The sequence below is a fragment of the Rattus norvegicus genome, chromosome 2 (genome assembly GCF_036323735.1).
Source record: "Rattus norvegicus strain BN/NHsdMcwi chromosome 2, GRCr8, whole genome shotgun sequence".
NCBI lineage: Eukaryota > Metazoa > Chordata > Mammalia > Rodentia > Muridae > Rattus > Rattus norvegicus.
The window spans coordinates 61,062,949-61,088,989 of NC_086020.1; the positions used below are offsets into that span (position 1 = coordinate 61,062,949).

At 40.4% G+C, this 26,041-nt stretch overlaps 1 protein-coding gene across 1 annotated transcript in view; it reads left to right on the forward strand.

Annotated features, from left to right (window-relative positions):
• Window positions 1-467: 467 nt before the first annotated feature.
• Agxt2 (alanine-glyoxylate aminotransferase 2) overlaps window positions 468-26,041 on the forward strand; it is a 41,413-nt gene continuing 15,839 nt past the window's right edge. The window contains exons 1-9 of the mRNA NM_031835.2: window positions 468-589; window positions 7,326-7,411; window positions 9,862-10,046; window positions 13,832-13,955; window positions 15,204-15,298; window positions 17,249-17,342; window positions 17,732-17,825; window positions 24,272-24,372; window positions 25,070-25,162. Of these exons, the coding sequence (NP_114023.1) occupies window positions 505-589; window positions 7,326-7,411; window positions 9,862-10,046; window positions 13,832-13,955; window positions 15,204-15,298; window positions 17,249-17,342; window positions 17,732-17,825; window positions 24,272-24,372; window positions 25,070-25,162 (957 nt within the window). The 5' untranslated portion in view covers window positions 468-504. The remainder of the gene's footprint in view (window positions 590-7,325; window positions 7,412-9,861; window positions 10,047-13,831; window positions 13,956-15,203; window positions 15,299-17,248; window positions 17,343-17,731; window positions 17,826-24,271; window positions 24,373-25,069; window positions 25,163-26,041) is intronic.

The following is a 26,041-nucleotide window of genomic DNA, read 5'->3' on the forward strand; positions in this document are numbered from 1 at the left end:
ATAACCTCCCATAGTAGTCCCACCAACGAGGAGCCAAGTATACAAACACATGAACATAGGAAGATCATTTTACATCCCACTCAATTTTGTACACAAACATTTATGTCCAAAGTAACTCTGCCCTTCTACAGAAAGACTCATACTGGCGAGCCACAGGTTGGAATAGAATAGGAGGCTCAGCTGAACTCTGTTTTGTCTTTCAGTTTTCAATCCCCTCGTGTCTCTCCCCCTTGCCCTCTCTTCTCTTCCCTCCCAACATCCCTTTGCTGCCCTTCCTTTCTCTGCTTGTCTCCTTTTTCCTTTCTCTGTTTCTTACCTCAATTATTCCTAACAGTGCCAGGCTCTGGGGTTTACCCAAGTCCATTTATAATCACCAGTCTGCAGTTTTCTTTCTAAAGTCAGACCGCCTCCTCTAATATCAAAGTCCAGCTCAGTCAGGGATCATTTGGAGCCCCTCCTCCCACTGACCTGCTTCCACTGGATTTTCTTCCTGCCTGGGAAAAGATGTCTCTAGCCTGGAGAACATTGCAGAAAGCTTTCTACCTGGAGACCTCTCTGAGAATCCTCCAGATGCGTCCATCCCTGAGCTGTGAGTGTAAACTGTTGGATAAGGGTTGGCAGAGGGTTGAGAGAAGGGGAAAGCCTGAACTTTGGAGCCGATTGCCTGGGGTGTGAGACAATCCACGTTGAGTAAGGGCTTGGGGATTTTAAAGACACATTTGTAACAGTCAATGGTCTGAGCCTTCCTAACCCAGAGGTTTCATTTCTGTCAGTATTTAATGGTGGCCCTCATTGGTTCTAAAGTGAAATCAATGGGTAATAAAACCTGATAATAGACAACCTAGAAATTAGAACCAGCTATTTCTACTTTGACATGGAGAAGAAATCCAACGAAAATAAGCCAAAATGAGATATTATGTTCAATAAATAAATCCCTGGGATTCTTATTTTAAAAGACATAGGTTCTCATGTAGGAGGTAACATTCCCAAATACAGAGAGGGAGAGAGAGAGAGAGAGAGAGAGAGAGAGAGAGAGAGAGAGAGAGAGAGAGAGAGAGGTGAGTTGTTTTCCTAAGCTCATCCAAGCCAGGTTGAAACTAGTTAGACTCTCACCTCTCTGCAGCAGGAATAAGAAATTTAAGGAGATGTGGAGTAGCCAGACAGGAATCTTTACAAATTATTTCCATGTTCCAATGATCTTCATGTGGGTTTGTTCTTTCTAACCTCACTCACAACATAAGTATTAATTTCCTTTCTAAACACATACGCTTAAACAGACATATTTACGGGCCATTAGGAAACCCATGCCCATATACCATAAATGGTATATAGGACCCTTTTCCATCCCTCTTCATGATCATTTTTGTCTTATCCATATCTTCCCATTTTCACTCCTTTGGTCTCAGGTCTCCTCTCCATTCTCATCTGGCAATTTTGTAAAAATACATGGCTACCCACAACCATCCTTAAGTCCATTTCCAGGAGATCCAATCACTTCTCCTGATCTTTGTGAGCACCGTGCATGCAAAGGGGGCATGTAAATACACGCAGGAAATACATACACATAAAATAAGCAGGCTTAATAATTAAAATAAAATAAAAATGAATACAATCAAAAGCAGAAACATGTAAATTCCAACAAGATTGAAAGCCAGATGTGTCTGGCTCCAAACTCTGAGGTTATACCACTGTTTCACTGCCCTTTCCAATCCTGTTAACTCCAGTTTCCCAGACAGATGGATTATGCATGAACCCAGGAGGTGGGAGACCACACTGAAATTACTCTATGCTGACAGAGTGAGAGAAAATGCCTTGGAGTCCCTTTCTCTTCAACCAACAACTCCAAGATGGTAGAGCTGTCTTCATGGTGATAGTACAGAAGGCATGGTGCCCAGAGAGGTGTTGTCCTGTTTATTTTCTTTTTTAACTTTTAAACTTTTCATTTTGACACGATAGTTGCACATGTGTATATAGTACAGTGCAGAATGTGGTATATGTGGGTACTGTGCCATCATCACGTCAGGATGATTAGCATCCCCAGCTCCTCAGTTTTCATGTTTGGAGCATGTGACTTCCTATGGTGGTTTAGATGACAATGGCCCCCATTGACTCATAAATTTGAATGCTTGGTCACCAGAGAGTGGAACTGTTTGAGAAGGCCTGGGGGGTGTGACCTCATTGGAGGAGAAGTATCACTGGGAATAAGTTTTAGGGTTTCAAAAAGTCATGCCAGGCCCAGTGTCACTCTCTGCCTGCTGCCTACAGTTCAGAATAGAAAACTACGCCCCTCTGGTTCTTTCCATGATTCATCATGAACTAACTCTCTTAAACAGATTAAGTGCTTTAAAAAAAAGAGTTTCCTTGGTCATGGTGTCTCTTCACACTGATAGAGTAGTAACTAAGACACCTCTTCTTTTTTAGTTCTTTGTAATATATGAATTCCAATAACCCTACTGTGCCACAGAACACTAACATTCTTGTTATGTGACTAGTTCAATTATCTTTTTTTTTTTGGTATCTTTCCAGACTCTAATAATAATCCTTCTACACTCTTCTCCTTTCATACAGTCCATTTTAGTTTTCAGTATATGAAGTTTTTCTTTTTCTTTGATTAATTCATGTTGCTTAGTATAATATTCCCAAGTTCCAATCATCATCTTTCTACAAACGACAGGATTTGATTCTTTTCATGGCTGGATAATAACGATGTTATTGTGCACATTCACTACATTATCTTATTTAATTTTTCTACCTTTCTTCATCCATATAGGGGCCTCTGTTGATTCCACGTCTTGTCTAAAGTGAATAGTGCCACGTTAAACATAAGCATAGAAGTTTCTTTTTAACATGCTGGTTTCTTTTCCTTTGGATATACTACAAAAAATGGGACAGCTGAGTCGTGTGGTAGATACTTTAAGATTTTGAAAATTTGACATGCTGTTTGCCATAACAGCTATACTAATTTATATTCCAAATAACAGCACATAAGAATGATCTTTTCTCAACATTCTCAAGAATATTTTTGTTGTTGTATTTAGCTTGGATTTTTTTATACTAACCATTCTGACTGAAAGGTGATACCTTAAAGTCATCTGCAGTTGTTGCTTGGAATCGTTATATATAGAGTTCTATCAATAAACCTAGGGAAAAGTAATCTTACAGATGTGTGCCATGTAGCCTTTAATTCCTAGTCTTCCAAACACTCTTCAAGTCCCTATATGTATTTGTTTACCGTTACTGTGTACATTTGTACTCACCAGACCCCAAATTACGTCAAAGTTTCACAGCTGAACAAGCAACAACCACCACTTCTGATTTACTTCAGAAAAAAGCTGTAGTAAAAAGTATTGGAAAAAAAAACGCAGCCTGGGATTTCTACCCCACTTTTGGTTATTGAATTCCAGGATAAAAAACATGCACAGTCTTTATATTTTTAATATGCTTAATGTGCCTAATAAGAAACACAGTAGCTAGGCAACGGCCTACCTTCCATGTTATTGGAATCCACCTACCTGTTGATAACCCTGAGTAACTATGTTTTATCTGGGTTGCTTCTAGCTCTAATTGGCCAGCCCTCAGGGCCACGCTTTTGTGGCTCAGCTAAGCCATGGTAGCTTCTCCTTTCCTGCACATTCTTCCTTTATTCTACGGCAGCTTCTTTCTTCTCCTTCCCTCCTCATGGTCTTATCTCTCCAAGTCTTAGAAACATCAACCCCACCTATATCTCTTCTTCCCAGCTATTGGCTGTTGGCATCTTTATTTACCAATCACAATTAACTGGGGGCAGAGCCACTCAGTCTCTTATGTGTAGATTTTCTCATCTTTGGTGTAACCAGTTTTGGGGGCCCCAAATTAGCATTAGAATACAAGTAGTATTAAGCTGACCCACTACAAAAGGCTAGGTTGGAAAGCCATGGAGGAAGGAAGGGAGTCTGAAATGATCCCCAAAACATAATAAATAGATTTGGACATACAGAGAGGGCACAGAAAGTGGGCCAGCAGGAACCATAAATTCTAGAAGGAATCTTCTCATCATGGCCTTGCTGGTGAGGGGTACACATCCAGCATTAGCTACCCTTTCACCCAGCACATATAATAAGGCAGAGAAACAGAGTGTGGTAGTCTCGTGGGGGACTGGGTAGTACAGAACAAGCAACAGACAGATCTTCCCATGTAAAACAGTGGAAGAAGAACAAGGGAACCCCCCAGACAATTAGAAACTCCAATAGAGGGATAGATGGAGGGAGGGAGGGAAGGAGGGAGAGAGGGAAGGAGGGAAGGAGGGGAGGAGGGAGAGAGGGAGGGAGGGAGAGAGGGAGAGAGGGAGAGAGGGAGAGAGGGAGAGAGGGAGAGAGAGAGAGAGAGAGAGAGAGAGAGAGAGAGAGAGAGAGAGAGAGACTAAAACACTTGCTCCTCAAACCAGTCTGTCCTTGCCCCTCCAGATCCCAATGTGGCTTCAGTAGGCTTCCTTGGCAGATGTCATTCTGTCACTACCTCAGTGCCAAGGTAGATGGATGATAAAAAAGACTCCCTTTGCTAATGGTCTGTTCTAAATATCAGATAAGATAGAAAATAGGATGCATATATTTATAGTTACCTAAAAGATGCTCTGCAAAAATAAGATACAACTCGCATTTGAATAAGTCACAACACACCGACTTGTGTACTATGTCTTGTTGTTCTTTTAATATCTAGGATAAGGACTCCTGACACATACCTTCTTAGTTGAAAACTGATTGTTGTGGTTAGAAAACCCTTTACACAAATCCATTACCAAAAACAAACAAGGATTTCATGATGACTCCCAAACTCCCACAAAAGATTATTTCTCTTCCTATTTTGTCCTCTAGGTTTTTTTTTTCATTTTAATATTTTGATTTTGAGGAAAGAAAACAAAAGCAAGAAAGCAATTTGTCTGCTGTGGAATTCTGAAAATTGGATAGCTGGAAAGTTAAATGTAATTGCCCACTTGGTATTTATTATAGGAGTCATATTGTTCTCCACATTTAATTCTATTTTAATGTTTTGAGTTGTCTCTGTGAGATGAGGTAGGTGAGAATTAGAGCTGCCACCTCTGTTTAGTCTAAGAAGATAATTTCAGATCAGTAAAAACAACAGATACAGAGTAATATATATTCATAAAAATGCCAATTCACAGAAGACTTGGACTTTGGTGCCTTTAGCACATCCTCCTCTACCTAATCCTTATATACCCACAATTCATACACACAATCCTTCTATACATGTTCATATATGCATACAGATATACTAGATCCAAAGAAAAACTTTATCGATGCCCCACTCACAAAGAACCCTCAAAGCACAGGCTGTTTAATACAAAGAACACAGGCGATTAATTCTGGAGACATTTTGATTTTCATTTTCCTGTCCTGTAAAAATTTATTTTTATCCATTGACTTTTACTATGATTTGTGAAGTTTGTTTATTGTGAGGGATAGTATGACAAGAAAAATCGTCCAAGTATTGAATAGCTGTATTTCATTTATGGAATAATTCTTTTTCTGCTATTGTTGCTGTTTATCTTCATTTCCTACCTTCCTTTTGTCTGTTTTTCCCTTTCTCTTCAATGTATTTATAAATTTTGTTTAGAATCTTTGCCTCACCATTTTTATGCATATGTATTTGTTGAATGAATGAATGAATGAATGAGTGAGTGAATGAGTGAATGAGTGAATGAGTGAGTGAGTGAGTGAGTGAGTGAATGAGTGAATGAGTGAGTGAGTGAATGAATGAATGAATGAGTGAGTGAGTGAATGAGTGAGTGAATGAATGAATGAGTGAATGAGTGAATGAGTGAGTGAAGGAATGAGTGAGTCTGCCTTGATTATGTAAAATCTCACTTTTCCTTTGTCGAGTCTTTTCATCAGTTCTCTTTCCTTGCCAGCACATTCCCATTAATTCTTAGAGCTTCATAGTGAATGAGCTTATAGCCTACTCATTGAGCAAATCCAATTTTACAGATAGGAACACATGAATGGGGGAATAAAAGGGTTTTGAATTCTCAGAAACATTCCTTTTTTTCCATTTCAGGAGAGGGACTAGCACAGAGCCCCACCATAAAAAGCTTTCAGAAGGTTAAATTCTCAGAAAACTTAAGCTATCTTTTTCCTGTCATTCTTTTTCATGGATAACCAAAAGCCACTTACCTTGACAGTAAGAGCATATTCATGACATCCATGGTTATTTGGATAAAATGGATGGGATTTTTGAAAAACAATATGTCTGCAGTTATTACATCCCTGCTTCACTTAAAAACACATTGTTCATCAATTTTCTCAAGACAGTGACTTCACAGTCACACAGCACAGCATTTCCTCCACACACTCGAAGTGTTCAGGTGGTATCTATGTCTTGCTCAGTTCTTTCCACCTGTAAAATTACCACAAACCTGACCTCAGATCTTCTAAATTGGGATCATTCTCTCCCAAAACTACTTATAAGGACTCTAGATATCTCCTCTGATAGTTTCTAACTGCATTGTACCTGCCCACTTATATGAGAGGTCAGAGTCTGTGCTGTCAGGAAAAGGTGAGCAGAAAAGGAATCCTAGACTTGGAGTACATGACTCAAGTTTTCATTCTTGGTCTTTCTAACAAGCATGATGAACTTGAACAAATTAATATAACATCTTCAGCTTAAGCATACATAAAAATTTCAATACCTCTCCCCAGCCTAAATGTTTCTCCCAGCTCTAGACATATAATGACTCTTCTTTCTCAACTTCTCTCCCTTTCCCACAGTCCTAAGTAGGTGGCCCTTTCCTAAGGATGGGGTGGTGTCTTCTAGACCTGTTTTCAGATATTAATACAGCCTGATACCTAAACCCATTTGTGTGTACTCCCTACTAGAATAACCAACATCAATGAATTTCATGTATAGAGAGCCAGCCAGGTATCACGCACTGGACCACACAACAGAGTTCAGGCACTGAGTAACTCATAGCTTAGAAACCATATTGATTTAACAAAGAGACTAGGCATCCCCTGGGTACTGCATTGCAACCTGACTATAAATAGTCAACAGAAAGTAAGGCCTGCTTGAACTGAGTTCTCTAAGCTGTGAGAGGGGTCTGTATGGGAAAAACCCTGCTACTTCCTTATCATCCTTATCTTTTTGCACTAGATTCAGTCATTTTTCCTCCAGAAGATCCACTATTAAGATAACTCAATATTAAAATCAAAACTAACGTGATTTTATTAAAGTAAGAAAGAAGATAGCCAAGTTGGTTCAGGTAACCACATGCGTGACACAAGTGCATGTCTATCACGTTCCGCTGAAGGTCCTAATTCACTTTGTTTCGGCAGGTGCTTCTCGGATATATGTACCCAAGCTCACTCTTCATACAAAGCACAACATGCCACCATGTGACTTCTCACCTGAGAAATACCAGGTAAGATGTGATTCTGGCTTGAGAAAGGAAAAAAAGGCCACCCTTGGGAGATCTCAGACTTCCAAAACTGTTCCCCAGGAAGAACCTACAAATAACCCTGCTATGTCAGTCAACAGTCTTATGATATCCTATCCTTCACATGTTAGGGGATCTGAAGCCTCCATACACTCTTTACTAGCTATATATGAACTGATAAGCATATGTGAGACTAACAGAAAACACAAGAAAGGACGATTATAAGATCATAAACACACATATACTCATACATATGTACATACACACATGCACACACATACTCAGACACATACAGACATATACACATTCTCATATACACACAGACACACACATGCACACACATACTCATACACACACATACACATACAGACCATACATACATACTCATACACACAGAGATACACATACATGTTCATACACACACAGAGACATATGCATAGTCATATACATACAGACACATATACACATACAACAGGGGCACACTTAAGTCAGTGTTAAATCCCTTATTTCTTTGTACAATGTTGTTATCTTAATTTACACATGGCAATACATCACATCACATGATCATTCTCCCTCTAGAAAGAATATTTTCCTGTTATCAAATTGATAATGATTTCTTACTCTTTCTCTGTCTCCTCCCTGCCTCTCTCCCTCTCTTCTTCTTCTTCTTCCTCTTCTCCTCCTCCTCTCCCTCCTCCTCCTCCTCTTCCTCCCCCTCTCCTCTTCTGTCAGTCTCACATATTCTCTCTCTCTCTCTCTCTTTCACACACACACACACACACACATACACACACACATACACACACACATAAAAACACACATACACACATACAGACATGAGAGAGAGAGAGAGAGAGAGAGAACAATTTTTATTCTATATCATGTTCATTGAACCTAATTTTGAAAATCAGTATAATCCAAAGCTCTATAAAAAGAAACCATGGGTGTGGTGTCAGCTTGAAAGAATCAAAACTCGACTGAGAAATGATCCCTTTGTATGCCTGTGGGGAAATATTTTGATAGCATGAATTGATGTTGAAAAACCCTTCTTAATCGTGAGTGAGAGCACTCCCTAAGCTTAGAGTCCTGGACTGAATAAACAGGAGGCAGCTTCCTGGGCACATGTGTTTGTTCTTCTGTCTCTTGGCTGTGGATATGATTTGACCAGTTCTGTCAATTTGGCTCTGACTTTCCCACATGGTAGACCGTGAGCCATGAATAAACTCTGCCTTTCCGTTGCTCTTGTTTGTGTTTTTTGTTTTTGTTTTTCTGGGATTTGTGTTTGAGACAATGTCTCTCTATGTAGCCCTGGCTGTCCAGGAACTTCCTGTGTAGACTGGGTTAGCCTTAAACCCACAGATATCCACTTGCCTCTGCCTTCTGAGTGATGGGATTAAAGCAACTTTAGGATGTTGGGAGGGTTTGTTATTTAAAACAAGTCAGGGTAGGGAGATTAGCTCCGTGTCTTGAGTGTTGGCTAGGAAGCATGAGTTGACATTCTGGGGCACACATGAAATGCTCGGCATGGCAACACATGCCTGTGATCCTCATGACCCAGGGAAACCAGAGACTAGGGCTTTCTGTCTAGTCCTCTTAACAGAATCAGTGAGCTCCAGGTTCTGTGGGAGATCCGGCTCCAAAAAAATAAAGAAGAGAACAATTGAAGAAGATACTCAATATTGACCATTGGTCTATACACACACACACACACACACACACACACACACACACACACACAGAGTCACAGAAGCACACTATCATGCACACACACGTACACATGTACACATACATACAAATATGCTCAGAGAAAGAAAGAAAAGTAGGGTGTGAAGCTCGCTGATAAAGCACAGGCCTAGCACGCACATGACCCTGGATTCAATGGCCAACATCGCCTTGATTATTTTTTGTTTGCTTCTTGGCTTGATTGGTTTTGTTTGAGGCAAGGTCTCTCTCTCTCTCTCTGTAGCCCAGGCTGTCCTGGAACTCAGAGATTCACCTGCCTCTGCCCCTCAAGTGTGAGAATTAAAGGTGAGTGCCACTATGGCCAGCCATTGATTTAGTTTAGGGTGTTTGTTTGTTTGTTCGTTTGTTTGTTTAATTTTCAAAATCCCATAGCAGCAAACATGACATTAATTTGAGCACTCATTTCCAAGCTGTTTTATTTTCCTGGTAAAGCCAACTTGAAAGGAAGGCTTTCGGTCGAGAGGTGAGAATTCCAACCCTCTTCACAAGTACTCTAACAAGGAATCCTAAATGAGAAGAAACACTGAATAAACAGGAGCTAAATACAGAGGACCTCACTTTTCCCAGAGCACACTGGGTAATGTACCCATCTGAGAGCCCACACTAAGGCGATTAGGTCCTGGTAAACTGACTTGCTCTTGATCTTATAGAACGCAGGATTAAGAAAACAAATTTTAATTTGTCTATCCTAGTCTCTGGCCTACAACCATGTCCTGGAGATTCATAAGCAGCACCTTTCTCCTGTGAATACAGCCTATTTCCAGAAGCCTTTGCTGCTCCACCAGGGACACATGGAATGGCTCTTTGATTCGGAAGGAAACAGATACCTGGACTTCTTCTCTGGGATTGTAACTGTTGGTGTTGGTCACTGCCACCCGTGAGTATCCTTAAAAGAAAAGAAGAGTATCCTTAAATGCATAAAACATGGAAAACAACCATTTGTGTAACTCAGAACCCTTGATTTCTATATCCTGGCCTTAAATTCTATCTGTTGTACTGACATGCACCTACTTGCTTTCCTCTGTAAAGAAACAGACAGACTTGATTCTGTACTTTTTTCTTTGTCATGGAAGCTTTGATCATTCCTGGTACACATGCAACATGTGAGTCAACGTCTCTGTGTGTTTCTTGATGAAGGAAGCTTTCCAAAGGCAGGGATGCACCAAGAGAAAAGACAAGTGGTAATCCTATAAGGCAAACACAAAGACAAGAGAATTCCGTGAAGGATGGCCCGTGAGAACTGCTAGATCCATGAGGGAGTATCTCTGCCAGCACTGAGAGATTGTTGAGGAATGAAATTATAATACAGAAATGCATCTGTGGCTGAAAATTTACTTAGAAATGTATGAATTAAAGTTGAGATTGTCTGAAGCTATGACCAGCTCCCCCACTCACAGACTCTCAGGACACTCCTCCCTGACCCTCTGGGTTTCTAGGTGGCCTTTTCATTCTTTTAGAATTTTATATATAGGGGGCTAGAGAGATGGCTCAGTGGTTAAGAGCACTGACTGCTCTTCCATAGGTCCTGAGTTCAATTCCCACTGATAGCTCACAATCCTCTGTAATAGCATCCAATGCACAGCTACAGTGTCCTCATATACATAAAATAAATAATTCTTTTAAAATGTTTCTATATAATGTGCTATTTTATCAGAGTTATGATGAAGCTCTTTTAAAGTGTTCTTAACCAAATGAGGACTATACCACTTCCCCCTCCCTTGTCACTTCCAGCCCCTCCCAACTACTCTCCCTTAAACCCTTCTCACATTTCACTCACTCTCAAGTTGATAGATTCTTTTTCTTGATTATATTTGTTATGTAGATATGTATACCCACAAATATGTATTGTGTGTATATATATGTATATATTATATATATGTAATACATATATATGAATACAACCTGCTGGGTTTGTTTTTGTTTATGTGCATGCATTATCAGAGATAACCACTCCCCATTGGACAATCGGTAAGTAGGCTCCTCCCTGGAATAGGGTAACTCTCCTTCTCTCAGGAGTCAATGGCTGCCTATAGGTTTTTTTGTTTTGTTTTGTTTTCTTTTCTTTTCTTTTCTTTTTTCTAGGAGGAGAATCCTGTGAAATTTTCCCCCTTCCATGTGAACATATTATTGCCACTGTTCTGGTCTTGTGTTTGCAGCTATTTCTAGGAGAGGTCCTTTTACAGCTAACTGCTGTTTTTCTTCCTCTGTCCCCATCCCCCACACCCACAACCCCACACCCTTCTGCACTGCGCACTGAGCTGTGAAATGCTCTGTTCTCTCTTGCCCTAACAAATTTGGTGAGTGAAGTTAATGTTTGATGGATACTGGAAAAACAGCATAGACAAAGTAAATTATATTTCCCATCAATACAAGGGGCAAGGGATCTCTCCTGCAACTGCTAACAGAAGAGAAATAACTTGGTCCTCCACACACAGACAACTTTGACATTTTTGCCTAGAATGCTTCTCCTTCTCTACTTCCTATGCACTCTTCTGTTTTCAGAATGTACAAGTCCCAGTGAGCATGCAAACTATTCAGAAGTGCTTTAAGGCAAAGTACACACATTCAACGAAAGCAGAACAGTATCGGCTGAGTCCTCCCAGCACTGACAATGTCCCAGGCAGTGGGACTCACTTTCATGACTTCATAAAACTTCTAATCTCCACCTGATCCTGACTCCAGGGATCCTGGTCTGTATTCTTTCTTTTTTTTTTTTCCTCTCACCATCTCACCACATTCTCTACCACCCTTCCTGCCCTGTTTATTTAGCTACATTTTCAACTGCTTTATGCAATGTGCTATCTTCAGCCATGGGTCCTCACCAAAAGACAAGAACAGGTTGAATACCCTCAGTGAGGGCACCAGGATGGCCCGCACACTCCCCAATGCCACACAGGATATCTCTCACCCCAATATATTCTAAGACTAAACCCATGATTTCCACAAAACTGATTTTATTCACTCAGCCACTTATTCAAGAGACACATGTGAAACATCTGCCTGAGAGACAGCTGTACCCCTGAGTTACTTCTGGAATTTGTCCAGCGTCCTAGGCGAGAATGTCAAAGTCGTCTTTGAGTTTTCTTCCTTCTCAGTTCCTACAGCCAACCTGATGCCATCTGAGGTATGAGACCTCTGCTGACAACTCCCTAGTCTCAGAGTTCCTCTTCCCACTTATCTCATCAACACAAGTATTTTCAGAGTGTTTCTGCTCTCCAAAGGAAGACCACCTTAGCCACCTAGCTGGCCACCACATTCCCAGTAGTAACCCATGTCCCCTCCATTCAACATGTGGCTCACAGATTTACTTCTGTCATCCGGGATGTTGTCAAGGATCTTATCTCTTTAAAGATCTACTGACACTTTATAATTTTCTTAAGTGAGGTCTGTGTATTAATAATTGCAGGAGGCATTCCTTGGGAAAGAGTTCCAGGAAAGGATAAGAAGAGAAATAATAATAAAAAAGTAACCATAAAAGCATACTAAAAATAAAAATAATAAAAATAAGTAATAAAAAATAATGCATAAAATATATAATATAATATAATATAATATAATATAATATAATATAATATGTAATTATATATTACCCAACCAGAGCTTCCAGGGACTGAACCACCATCCAAAGAGTACACATGGACAGACTTATGGCTCCAGCTGCATATATAGCAGAGGATGGCCTTGTTGGGCACCAATGGGAGGAGAAGCCCTTGGTCTTGCCAAGGCTCGAACAGGCCCCCAAGTGTAGGGGAATGTCGGGTCCAGGAGATGGGAAGGGGTAGGTGAATGGGTAGGGGAACACCCTCAGAGAAGAGGGAGGAGAGATGGGATAGGGAGTTTATGGACAGGAAACCGGGAAAGGGGATAACATTTGAAATGTAAATAAAAAATCCAATAAAAAATAAAATAAATTTAAAAATAATATATTGCATAATTATAATTATGTTATATTATATATAATGTATTGTATATTTTATATGTTTATATTATATATTATATATCATGTGTTAGATATTATGTTATATATTGTGTATTATGTTGTATGTTATAATAAGGTAATTATATAATAAATAAAATATAGTATATGTGAATGAAATATAATAAAAATAATAATAATGAAAAATAGTAAAAGTAATATAAAAAATAAACAAGAGAACTAATAATAAAAGAACTATGAACTCTCCCTCTCTCCTTCTTAGAAGTATACCAAGCAAAGGTACCAGCAAGTCCCACAGCCAAGGAATTTGTTTAGCCTGGCATTTCCCAAAATCATTCAGTAGTCGAACTAATTTTTAGATGTGTCAGATATTAATAGCAAAGATTAGGGTGTGGATCAAACACCGACCACTGCTCCCCTTTCCCCACCTTCCCAAGACCTTTCTATTTGGACCCACATGTTTATCTGCCTTCAGTTGCTACTTGCTCTCGTGTGAGCTTTCTAATCAGTAAGGTTAAACTGATTCTCTAAAGAATGAGACTTCAACATTTTTATTTGAACATAAAATATTTGTTACCACTGATCACTGTTCCAACAAGAGTAGTAGAGTGTACATTTGAAACCTGAAGCTCTTGAAGAAGCAGCCAAGGGCCCGGATTCGGTGGCCCTGGAGAGAGGCCATGGCTGCTGGTGGTATGTGCTTAACTGGTTCTTTGTTTCTCCAGGAAGGTAACTGCTGTGGCAAAAAAGCAGATGGACCGCCTGTGGCATACAAGTTCTGTCTTCTTCCACTCTCCGATGCATGAATATGCAGAGAGGCTGTCAGCACTCCTTCCTGAGCCTCTTAAGGTACAGTGCTCCCAGCTCACAAGGATGGTGATCTGTGAGTCCAAAGAATTTAGTCTGGGCACTGAATGTCTGCCATGGTGAGGAGAGAGCCACACCTAAGAGCACTTCAGCTGAAGAAAGTGGTGTAGGAATCCGGGTGAAAAGAGTCAACATATACCTGTCCCCTCTGAGTTCCCTCTCTCTCCTTGGTCACTTCCTCACATCATTCCAGAAACCTCTCTTTGAGAATCCCAGTCCATCAGATGCCTCCCAGTGAAGAGATTTTCTTCTTTTTGCCCCACATTACTTCTGCAAAGTCATCTTTCGTTTCCTTTCATAAAAACGGCAGTCATTTCTTATAAATAACATTTGTCTAAAATGCACTTAGAGGTTTTAACTGAATGAGATATTTTCTACATCTGAAATGAATTATAGTTGACTCTGAACTGACATCTAAAGATGTCTGCCAACGTTTAAATGCAGGTGTTAAACGAGTACATAAGTGTGTGTGTGTGTGTGTGTGTGTGTGTGTGTGTGTGTGTGTGTGTGTGTGTAAAAGAGAGACAGACAGACAGACATAAATTAGTGCTCAATACATGCTTTAATTATTACTTTATTATCTCATCTTGAGATTCCATTTACTATGTTATCCAAAATAGAAAAAGGAGTTTGGAATGGCCACCACCTGTGTTCAGATCCAGATTTCATGAAGAGTAGAAGGGTAGTTGGAAAGGCCACAAATGTGTGTCTCCTTGTACCTGTCTGGAGGAGCTGGACCTCTTCAGTTCTTCCCACTGTTTTGTTCAGACTGAGCTGCACTTCTTTGCTGTAGTCACACAGCAACATCATACCTCCTTAGGGTGTCTAGGTTGGGGTCCTGCCTCCTTCCATGCCTTCATAAGTGAAGATGGATTAGATTCAGGAACCAAAAGACCTCGTCCGTGCATATTCTCTGCTGCTGACCTCCGTGAGCCTCTCATAAAGTCATCCCATCTTCCCATTTTGCAGCTCATCCGTTAAAGCTAATAAAAGAGCAGGATTTCACAAATGAGTCAACCTCTCAGCCATTTTTGTAGCACTTAACAGATGTTCAAGGGAGGGCTGTTGCATTTATGTAGTAGTTAAAAGGAAGGGGGTGATTGGGAACAGAAGCTGACCTAAGGGAACTCTCTTTAATGGAAGCCAGAATGTCTGGTCTTCAGCAATGTTGCGTGAACTGAGCAACAGGGAACTAAAAGTCCTATGTCATGCGTCTTGCCTTTCTACCAGGTCATTTTCTTGGTAAACAGTGGATCAGAAGCCAATGACCTGGCCATGGTGATGGCCAGGGCATACTCGAACCACACAGACATCATTTCTTTCAGGTAACCATACTTTATGACATTCAGCTTGGCAACAGACAGTGAATTAGCCCAACACTAAATCTAGCAATTCCCCAGCATCCTTCCAACGTCCAGTTGAGAGCAGGATCAATCTGGTGAATTTGATGAGATAATTCCATCCAAATTGGCTTTATAAACTCTTTTCTTGTTTTGTTTTGTTTTCCCTTTTTTGCAATTTTATACTTATTGAGATTTCTTATAAAATACAGATCTGTATTTTACAGGACATACTCTAGATTTATATTTTTAATTTACATTTATTTATTGATTTATTTATTTATTTATTTACATCCTAAACACTGAGGAAAGGATGTGCCTAATCTGGCAGACACTTGATATACCAAGGTAGAAGAATATCTAAGGAGGTGCCACCCTCTCAGAAAAGAGGGGAAAGAGGGAATGGGGGAGAGTTTCTTTTTTTTTTTGGTTATTGTTGGGGGAAGGGGGCTTTGGAGGGGAGGGCTAGTTTTTGTTAGTTTTTTGTTTGGTTGGTTTGGTTTCTGTTTTCTTTTCTATTTTTGAAACAAAGTTTCTCTGTGTAACAGTTCCGGCTGTCCTGGAACTCTCCTTGTAGACCAGGCTGACCTTGAAATCTCGGAGATCCACCTGCCTCTGCTGGGACTAAAGGCAAGAGGCACTACACCCAGCTGGCCTTATACACTCTTGATAAATATATTAGCATTTAAAATAACAGAAAAATGTGATCCTACTTTGCAGCCTTGGCACATTTACAGAGTTTACAAGATTTATATAAAAGACATGAATAACAGTAATCAACAAAAACAAAATTATGAAATGAAGAAGTTAGCCCTTGGAGGGCAAAGGCAGTCCAGTGTCTGTGAGTTCAAGGCCAACCTGGTGTACAGAGTTCCAGGATAGCCAAGACTACACAGTAAAACTCTATCTCAAAAACAAACAAATGATCAAACAAACAAACAAAAAAAGGAGATGAGGAGGAGGAAGAGGGGGAGGAAGTTAGTCCTATGTAAAATTCATCTCAGGGTGATTTCTGTCTACTTTCGAAAATTTGTGTCATAGAACAACACAACAGATTCCATATACAGTCTGTGTGCGTTTTTTCACAAGCCTAAAGAAACATTTGCTATCAAGTAAATATGGTAATAATTCATTGTGACTGTGTTTTACCAAAATAACCTCCCAGAACACAAGCCTCCAGATACGGATTGATCTATTTGAAGCAGTCACGGTATTGCTGACCAGAATTCGCTGTATGCTCTGGCCCCTTTTTCTTTTTTTTGGGGGGGGGTTCTTTTTTTTTCGGAGCTGGGGACCGAACCCAGGGCCTTGAGCTTCCTAGGCAAGCGCTCTACCACTGAGCTAAATCCCCAACCCCTGGCCCCTTTTTCATGATCATTCTTTCAATTAAAATTTGGAGCCCATTGAAGGATGAGATTAATTTGGAAAGTTCATGAATTGATGATGATGACTTATATACTAAGAATGACTGCTTAGGGTTAGAAACTGTCTCTTCTATGCTAAATTGGGTCACATGAGTCACACAAAAAGGACAGCACTCCCCAGTGACATTGAGCAGCAATTTCATCACAGGAGCAAATATTTGTCTTCCTAAGGTGACCACTTTGAAGATTAGCACTTGTTGAGCACGTACTCTCTGGGATGCTGCTTTAAAAAAAAATAAATCAGTCTCCTTATTTTAGAGTGAAAGATTCAAAATTAAGAGAAGTCAGTCAACTGATCTCCAAAATTCAATATATTCACAATTTCAAGTCTATGAGACCAGTGGAAAATATAAATGAATATGCTCATATGCTATAAGCTTAGAGGAACTCTTCACAAAGATGTCAGTCAGATTTAAATGTCCGTGTTGTTCTAGTTCATCTGTGTCTTTCATACTTTTTTTCTGGGGGGGGGGGAAGCAAGTGAGCCTCATCCTCTCATTTTTTCCCCCAGAGGAGCCTATCATGGATGTAGTCCCTACACACTTGGTCTGACGAATGTAGGAATTTACAAGATGAAAGTCCCCAGTACGATAGCCTGCCAATCGGTGAGTTCTGAGAAACTCGGATGCACAAGGTTTCTATCAAGTGCCGCCGGCTGCTGCTTCCTGTCCTTGCATGCCATATCTATCTTTTCAACATCAGATCCAGATACCTATCTTTATTCTTTATGAAGCCCTCCCTCATCCACTAAACCTTGAGAATGGTGCTTCTGGGCAAACATCAAAATTAGTGTTCTTTAAAGAGTGGTCACAGAAGTAATTTCTAAGAAAAAAAATCTCTTTAAAAAAAGATTGCATTTTTATCATTAAGGAGGAATGAAGGAGTTTCAGTATAAATGAAGAAGCCCACTTGTCTTAATTGTCACCACATGCGTCCCCAAATTGGCTTTCTCGTGTTATTGTTTTGCTGCAATCCTTCTTTTTGTCATTTGCAGACAATGTGCCCAGATGTTTTCCGTGGGCCTTGGGGAGGAAGCCACTGTCGGGATTCTCCGGTGCAAACAGTCAGGAAATGCAGCTGTGCTCCAGGTCCAACTGGGCAGAGAGGAATGGGAGAGTTGAAGGTTGGGTAGGGTGAGGAATTCTAAGATGGGAAAAACTATCAAATTGGGGAAATTGGGGAAGGGAAAGGTCAAAGGAAACAGAGCTAGAAGTTACTAAGTGACCCCCTCGTTGACTCAACATTTTCCATACATGATCTTGTTTAACTGACTCAACTGCCATCTGGCCCTGTAAGGAAAGCTTCTCATTCTGTCAGATGTATGCCTATAAGCAGTGTGTCTCCTGACAAGTAAGTAAGTCTGTGAAATGAGTGTGATTGGTCTCCAGTTCCCAAGGGGACAGGGGATGGGGGCAGGGAAAGGATGCATCTGAAAATCTCAAAACACCAGCCAAGGAATTCTCCAGGGATCTCAAAAGCCAGCCAAACAACATCTGTAGGATATGGGGCTGTTTGTGGATGCCACTGCCACTGATGTCTCTTGCACAAGTTTTAGTCACTCTTTCCCGTAGGAGTTCTAGTTATCAATCCCTTATTTTATTTGAATTCATCACACGGCAGTGGAGGGGAATGGAAATACCATCAGCTCTCTTCTACTCGGATTTGTCATCAGAGTACAGAACCTTTTGAACAGTTGTTCCTCAGTAGTTCTAGAGGAAAGAACGAGTGCTCCAGCCAAAAGATACTTAATAGAATAGCGTGAGTCACTAGGTGAATGAAAGACGGGAACCTTAAAAACTCAGCTTTGAACAGAAAAAAAAAATCACAATCGCCTTAAAATTCATACAAGATAATAACAAAATGGAGAATGAAAGATTGAACTTTGGAACAAAACAAAATGTCATGGTCACAAAACTTAAAAGCACACCGGAGGCTTTAGCTACGACTAAAACTCTCTGGTTTAACAAAGACAAGCCACATTCAGGAAGCAGAAAAACTAGGATTTGACTTCAAGTCTTCAGGCCCCAAACTTAGTGATTCCAACCCCCGTTGCTACCCTCAGTCACACTAGTGAGCCAGGAGGTGAATCCAAGATGGAGATAATCCCTTCCTTCTGCTCCATGTCTGAGGACATGAGTAGAATCAAGAGATCTAGACTGCACTCCATCTTGGCCTTCAGCTTTTCTCATTTGTAAAAACAATATTAATGATATGATTATAGCATCAAGAAGGGGGAGCAAGGCCTGTGCTTCATTCCCATCATGCCACTTCATGAGATCAGACATGGGCAAACCAGTGTAGAGGAAAGCGTTTAGTAACAGCTTCAAAGCCTTGGGCATATGTTTGTATATCACATATATGTGACATCAAGGACCAAAGTCAGCCAGGCGCATCTCGCAGTTCTCAGGCCATCTGCACAGTCACTGGCAAAGTCTAGGAGATGAAAGAACTTCAGAGCTGGTCAATCCCTTCTTTATCATGCATCCTTCCTGTCCATCTTCTCGTATTCTCCCTCTTGGAGGTCTTCCCCTAGACCATCTCAAGAACATAAGAACACCATGATAACCATAAGATCACCACGTCTGTGATCTGAAGGATACGACAGAGTGGAAGATAAATGTTCTCCTTCGTGTATCTCTAGGCCCCTGTTTTCTTAACTCTTACCTTATAGACGCGAGAATCATACCACGTTATTATTTATTTTTCCCCTTTTATTGAAAATAACTTCTTTTCTCTTATGTCCTCATTACACTTTCCCCTCCCTCTGGTCGTCCCAGGTCTTCCCCACATCTCCTCCCGTCTAGGTCCACTCCCCTTCTGTCTCTCATTAGAAAAGAACAGGCTTCTAAAAGATAATAAAACACAGCAAAATAAAATAGAAGATAAAATAAAAACCATCATGTTGGACAAGGAAAATAGATCAAGAGAAAGCACAATAATCACAGACCCACTCATTCCCACACTCAGGAGTCCCATAAAAAGCATTAAACTGGGGGCTGGGGATTTAGCTCAGTGGTAGAGCGCTTGCCTAGCAAGCACAAGGCCCTGGGTTCAGTCCCCAGCTCCGGGAAAAACAAAAACCATTAAACTGAAAGCTGTATAATATACATACAGAGACCTGGTGAAGACAAGCGCAGGCCCTGTGCTTGCTGATTCAGTCTCTGTGAGTTCATATGAGCTTTGCTCATGGTGACTTAAAGGGCCGTGTTTTCCCAGTGTCCTCTATCCTCTCTGGCTACTACATCCTTTATGCCTCCTCTTACTTGGGGTTCCCTGAACTGTGAAGAGAGGAATTTGATGGAGATTTCCCACTTAGAGCTAGGACACCACATTTATAAATAAGATACAAAAGTGGACTGCAGACTCCACTTTCTTATTTTATCTTGTTCATATATTTTATTTTGTTATGTTTTGTTGTTACCTCTTAGGAGCCTCATATTATACAAGAAAAGGACCTATTTGGGTGTCTTCATATTCAGACTTCATATTCCCTCCAACATGTCAAGTAATTTTAATGCAGATGGTTCAAATTTGCAGTTGCTCATAAAGATTTTTTCCCTGGATGTGTACAAGCACCAACCATAATAGGGATATTTTCATTTTAGAATTACATCATCAAATCTTAGCTTAAACAGGAGCCAGATTGATATTTTTGTGCACTAGATTTCATTACCTTCTTCTATCTACTTTCCAGAGTATTTATTCTCCGAGATGCATTCTAAGCCCCAATTTCCAGGCATACCTGATAGAATTTATCTATTATCACCCTCTGCCCTTATACTCTCCCAAAGCTGGTATTGATTGTGCCATTCTCTCCTCTTTGAAAGAACTCTTCCTTTTCCTTAATAATATTCATCTTCCATAGTTTCTCACTCTGCTTACCTCTTCATGTAGCACCAACATAGTCCCTAGAGTAAATACTCTGCTATGATATCCAACAGAGCATGCTCCTGATGTTGCCATAGAGACATCAATGCATCCTATCTCTGTTCATGGGAGGCCTGACCTGGTTACAGGAATAAGCCAATGCAACACATATGGAGTGGAGAAAACACAATACATGGTCCTTCTTCCCAGCAAACACATGGATAAATGAGTGTGGAAAAATATGAAGTGTGTAGGATAAATGTGAGCAAAATCTTTCTATGATATGATTTTACCCTAACTTAAGCAGTTCAAGCTGACTTTGCTCTGTAATCATTTCCATAGTTACAGAAGAGCTTGCTAAACCCATAAATCAGGCCTTTTCTTCATGCTTGATAAATCTTTTAGAGACATCCAATGCTCTTGTCTCTTCCTTTCCTAATTAAAATAGAGAATTTGGCTCCAAGGATATCAGGTATCTATGTCAACAAAGCTTTTCTAAATGTCACGTACATCTTTACAACTTGATGCTTTCCTAGCTCTTTAGTGAAGCTGGAGTAGAAATGCACTTGTGACTCATTTTCTGCTATAATTGCTGAGGATTCGTCTTCCCTAGTTTTTTTAAGATATAGGCTGCATGTATGTGTCTAAGGAAATGGTAGGATGGCAGTTGTCTCCACAGACCCCTGAGGCACTTCCCATGAGATGGCCTAGGGCCTCCCACCCCATCCACAATTTCCTCTCCATCCCCTCTTTAAGCATAGATTCGAGTTGAAGTTTAGAGGTGCTGTGGCACTCTTGAGAGCTAAACTATGAGTGTTAATAAACATTCTTAAAGTTTGCTTAAATCTCACTTTTGTTCTTCCTGGATAGTTTCTCTGTTCAAAGATGGCACACCTAGATGGTGGCTCGTGGAGCTTTAGTAAACTCCCTGAGCAATGTTGTACCTCTTTGTGTTCTCTCCCACTCAGAGGAGCTTATGCTTCCTCCTCTGTGGATTAAGGCTTACGGCTTGAATGCATCCATCACCTCCATCACGGATTTTTCCAGCATTTTGAAGCAGGGAGGGGACACAAGCGTGAACTTCCGAGACATTTAGAAGGGATGAGCAGCTGCTGCCGAGCTTAACATGACAAACAGATACTCTGGGTTATTCCCATCTGAGAACGACTAAAAATCATGCATAAAATGTTAAACACATCCTCTCTGAGACAAACAGTGCTACAAGAGAATTAATAAGAAACCCCGAAAATCTTGTAATAGTTGATTGATGCTGGTAAAAAGTTTTCAAGTGTTCTTTCAAACTTTACCACAATAGTCTAAGTTCATGTCTGAAATTAAATTTCATAGGGCTAAACTCAAGTTTGTCACTTTTAAATGTTGCCAAACATAAACCAAGAATTCTTCTACTATCCAAAGTATACCTAGAATTAAACTAACAGTGTGACTGGAAAAACAGAGCAAATTTGGATTATTCTTTCCTATATTGCACAAAGAAAGAAACTCAGAACACATAGACAACAAGTTGAAATCACTATGTGGAGAAAGAAAACCCATGTGCTCAGAAGACTGGTTTTCTCCGCAATGGAAATTTTCACTGTGAAAACTAGTGACGCATGAAATGGTTCACTGCAAAGAATAAATGTTGCCACTCGAATAACACTGGTCATAGACACTATTAGGCAAAAGTATATACTGCAAGTCACAATTTTGGAAAGGGAGTTGTAGGGGGCTGAAGAGATGGCTTGTTAGTTAAGTGCACTGGCTGCTCTTCCAGGAGACTTGGGTTCAATTGTTCACACATGGTGCCTCAGAGCCCTCAGGAACTCCCACCTGATGCCCACTTCTAACCTTTTGACCTCTGTGGGAAACAGTTGTCAATGTGGTATACAAACACGCAGACAAAGTACTGAGAGAGAGAGAGAGAGAGAGAGAGAGAGATTTTAAGCCAGGCGCTGGTAGTGCAGGCCTTTAATTCCCAGTGAATCTATGTGAGTTCGAGGCTAGCCTGCTCTGAGCCAGGAACCCTGTTCTAAACAGAGAAACCCACATTGAATTACTGAGTTAAAAATGACAGATGTCAATTTTTCTTACCAATACTACAACTTCTAAAATCTTACAGATGTTTTAAATGTTCACATTATGGCTTCCTTTAACAAAATTTAAAAAAATAGGGGAGGCTTTCTTAGAAATACAAGTAGGTCATGAGCCACTATAATCAGTTTTGCCCTGAGGGTACCTGGCAAACCGGGAGACCTTTAGCTTAAGGTTCTACAGAAAAGGAGGGTGACAAGTTCTGGGGCACATCCATAAAACAGGATATAATGTGGAAGCCTCTCTGGAGTCCCAAGAGGTCATACTCCATCCATGCGTCGATGAGACATAAAGACAATGGAAGTTTGTGGAGGTGAGAAGCAGAGTGAGGTCCTCCCACTGAAAGGAGACTCAGTGTAGGAATCATATCTGAAGCTCTGAGGTCTGAACTCTACTACCCATGGCTGAATTTGAGGCAAAAATGCCCCGTGCTCCCGAAAGCTGCAAATAGAGATGTACTCCAATGAACTTACGTCATTCCAGGCTTCACAGAACACTCACAAATGCCAAGGACAATAAGCCATCCATAGTCAAAACTAATACACAAAGAAACAAAACTCTACGTTCTAGGAAAGGACCACAAAATGTTCATGAAATAGTATGGTCAGGCAATGAAATGTGGATGTTCCATGATCTTGAACAAAATTAAAAAGTAAATACAAATTTGAAAATATGTGCAGTACTTAAGAAACTCTACAAAATGACAAAGCAGTTTTTTTAAAAAAAAATCAGTATGTTTTCTAGTAGTAATAAATAGTCATTGACATTTCAAACTCTAAGTTTATCACCAGTTAACCCAGCCAAAGAGGGGGTTAGCCTATTAAAGACATTCCCTGAACAGCAGTTGGTTCCCTATCCAGAAAAGAATGTCAAATAAAATTGCTCAGTATATCACAGACCTGTCACAGAACCTACCATTTATTTCCCTCTAACTCTTCAGGAACTTGTTGAGCACCTACATTATACTGGACACTTGGCATAGTCATATATTCCAAAAATGAATGTGCCTTCAGTTAAGGTCTATAAAGAAGAGACACAGAACCAAGAGTCGATAGCTACCATGCAGAAACTTATCTGCTTCTAACACATCTTCTTTAGACTGAAATCTGAATCTGAATCTTATATAATGATCAGAATCTGAATTCTGATCATTATATAACCATATTTACTTCCTGATGCAAAAGCACTTTACAGCTTCAAAGCTTATATCAGACTAAGTGGCAGTAAACAGTAGAGTTCTATTTGAATACCTTCAGTCACCCAATAACATTTGAGTCTGATCTATCCATTTAAAAGGATAGTCCTTAGATGAAATGACTGTCTATACTAGACTTGATGATACTTCAATGTGTTCCTTCCACAAATGGAATTACTGAAGTAGTTTGTTTATGCTTTTATGGCTGTCCTCATAAAGTCATTCTTGCGTAATGACTTTCAGAGGCTTCCAGCTCATTGTAGTCTGAAGACCACCAGATAGTTGACTGTTTTCAGTTCTCTGTGCTTTCCCCCCCTTCTCCCGATGCCATTCTCTAATCAAATGCTGTGACTTGTGTATGTGTGTATGTGTTTGCTGCAGATGGCTGCCAAGCTAAAGAACGGTACATTGAACAGTTCAAAGACACACTGAACACTTCTGTGGCCACGTCAATTGCTGGATTTTTTGCAGAGCCAATTCAAGTGGGTACACCAACTTAGCATCTCTCTGAATTTTCCATGATCACAGTTTTGACTCCAAATTAATTAAGTGCCCATTTCTACGTTCTCTCCAAGTTCAGTGCATTCCCTTGGTTCCTTTTTTTTTTAAATTGGTTTTCAGTTGACCTTCAAAAACACACCCCCTTCACCCCTTCATTCCCACATGGAACAGATGAACAGGTAAGTGAAGCCATTGGATTCCTAAAATACTCAAGAAAAGAAACCATTTGATTTATTTTTTAGATTTATTTATTTATGTACACTGTAGCTGTCTTCAGACACACCAGAAGAGTGTATCAGATCCTATTACAGATGTTGTGAGCCACAATGTGGTTAGTGGGAATTGAACTCAGGATCTCTGGAAGAGCAATCAGTGCTCTTAACCGCTGAGCCATCTTTCCAGCCCAAAACCATTTGATTTTTTAACTGTTTAACACACACTGTCAAGCCTTTAACTTGTCAAGCTTCCTTGTTTCTAACCTCAGAGAAGAATAGTCACATCCCCCACCACCACCCCTGCCCAGGTCTGGTACAAAAGTCCTGGTGGGAAGAGTTCTTCATGCTATTTATTCAGTTGATAACATTGATGTCATAGCGATAAGGATAACAATCTATTCTCGTTAGTGCTAAGCTGGGGCTCCTGCCAACTCTGAAGTCTTCCTGATTTGGTCTTTTGCAGGGTGTGAATGGTGTTGTCCAGTACCCAAAGGAGTTTCTGAAGGAAGCCTTTGCACTGGTTCGAGAGAGGGGAGGTGTATGCATTGCAGATGAAGTGAGTGTTGACATCCGTGAGCGACTTAGTGCGGTAGGAGCAGGCCAGATACAGAAAACGACATTGTCAAGCCCTCTTCGGTATTTCAAGCAGAAAGCAAGTGCTTGAACTCTGCTGTGTGGCTATAAGCTAAAGAAGCCTCTGCTCCTTTGTTACAAAGTTAGTTAGGTTAACAAACATAAGAGAATTTAAGTATCCAAGATGTTTTTATTTTAAAAGTTGCTAGAAAGTATAGGTGATGCCTCTCTTACACAGCATTCTTTCATTCTTGTCGTTATTATTATTCCTCATTCTGAGAATTGTTGCCAGACCCCTGACAATCAATAGAAGAAATTTAATATAATAGTCGAGTGTTCAATCCAATTTTTGCCAAAATGCCAGACAGATTGTTTTTAATGAACAAGTAAATATTCAGCCTCTGAATTAAAAGATTGCTGGCACTGCAGACATTCTGACTTAGCTTGCGTAAACTAATAAAGCATCAGAGTGGAGGCAGCCCAGATGTAGTAAGCCCTCAGTAGCCCAAGGGGAACTACTTTGGAGGAAGTACCGCTCACCAGCCTTTGTGGGCTCCAGCTGGTATATTCAGAATTATCAAATATTAGGCTAGTTCTAGAGATGTTGTCTAAAGACCAGAGGATGGTACCCAAGCCACAAAGTTCTCCCACCTCACCTCAGCCCATCACAATCGCACAGACTGGTGGTTTAACCCACCAATGACAAGTGGGAAACCTGTGTGTCTCTTATTTTGCCGTCTCACTTGCCTTTATTGACTGTTCTCCTCGACTAAAATTCCCTCACAGTTCATGCTGGGCTACCCTATTGGCCAAAATCGGGAAGACCAGCACTATGTGGCCAGGTCTCTGTCAGGCTCAGAGT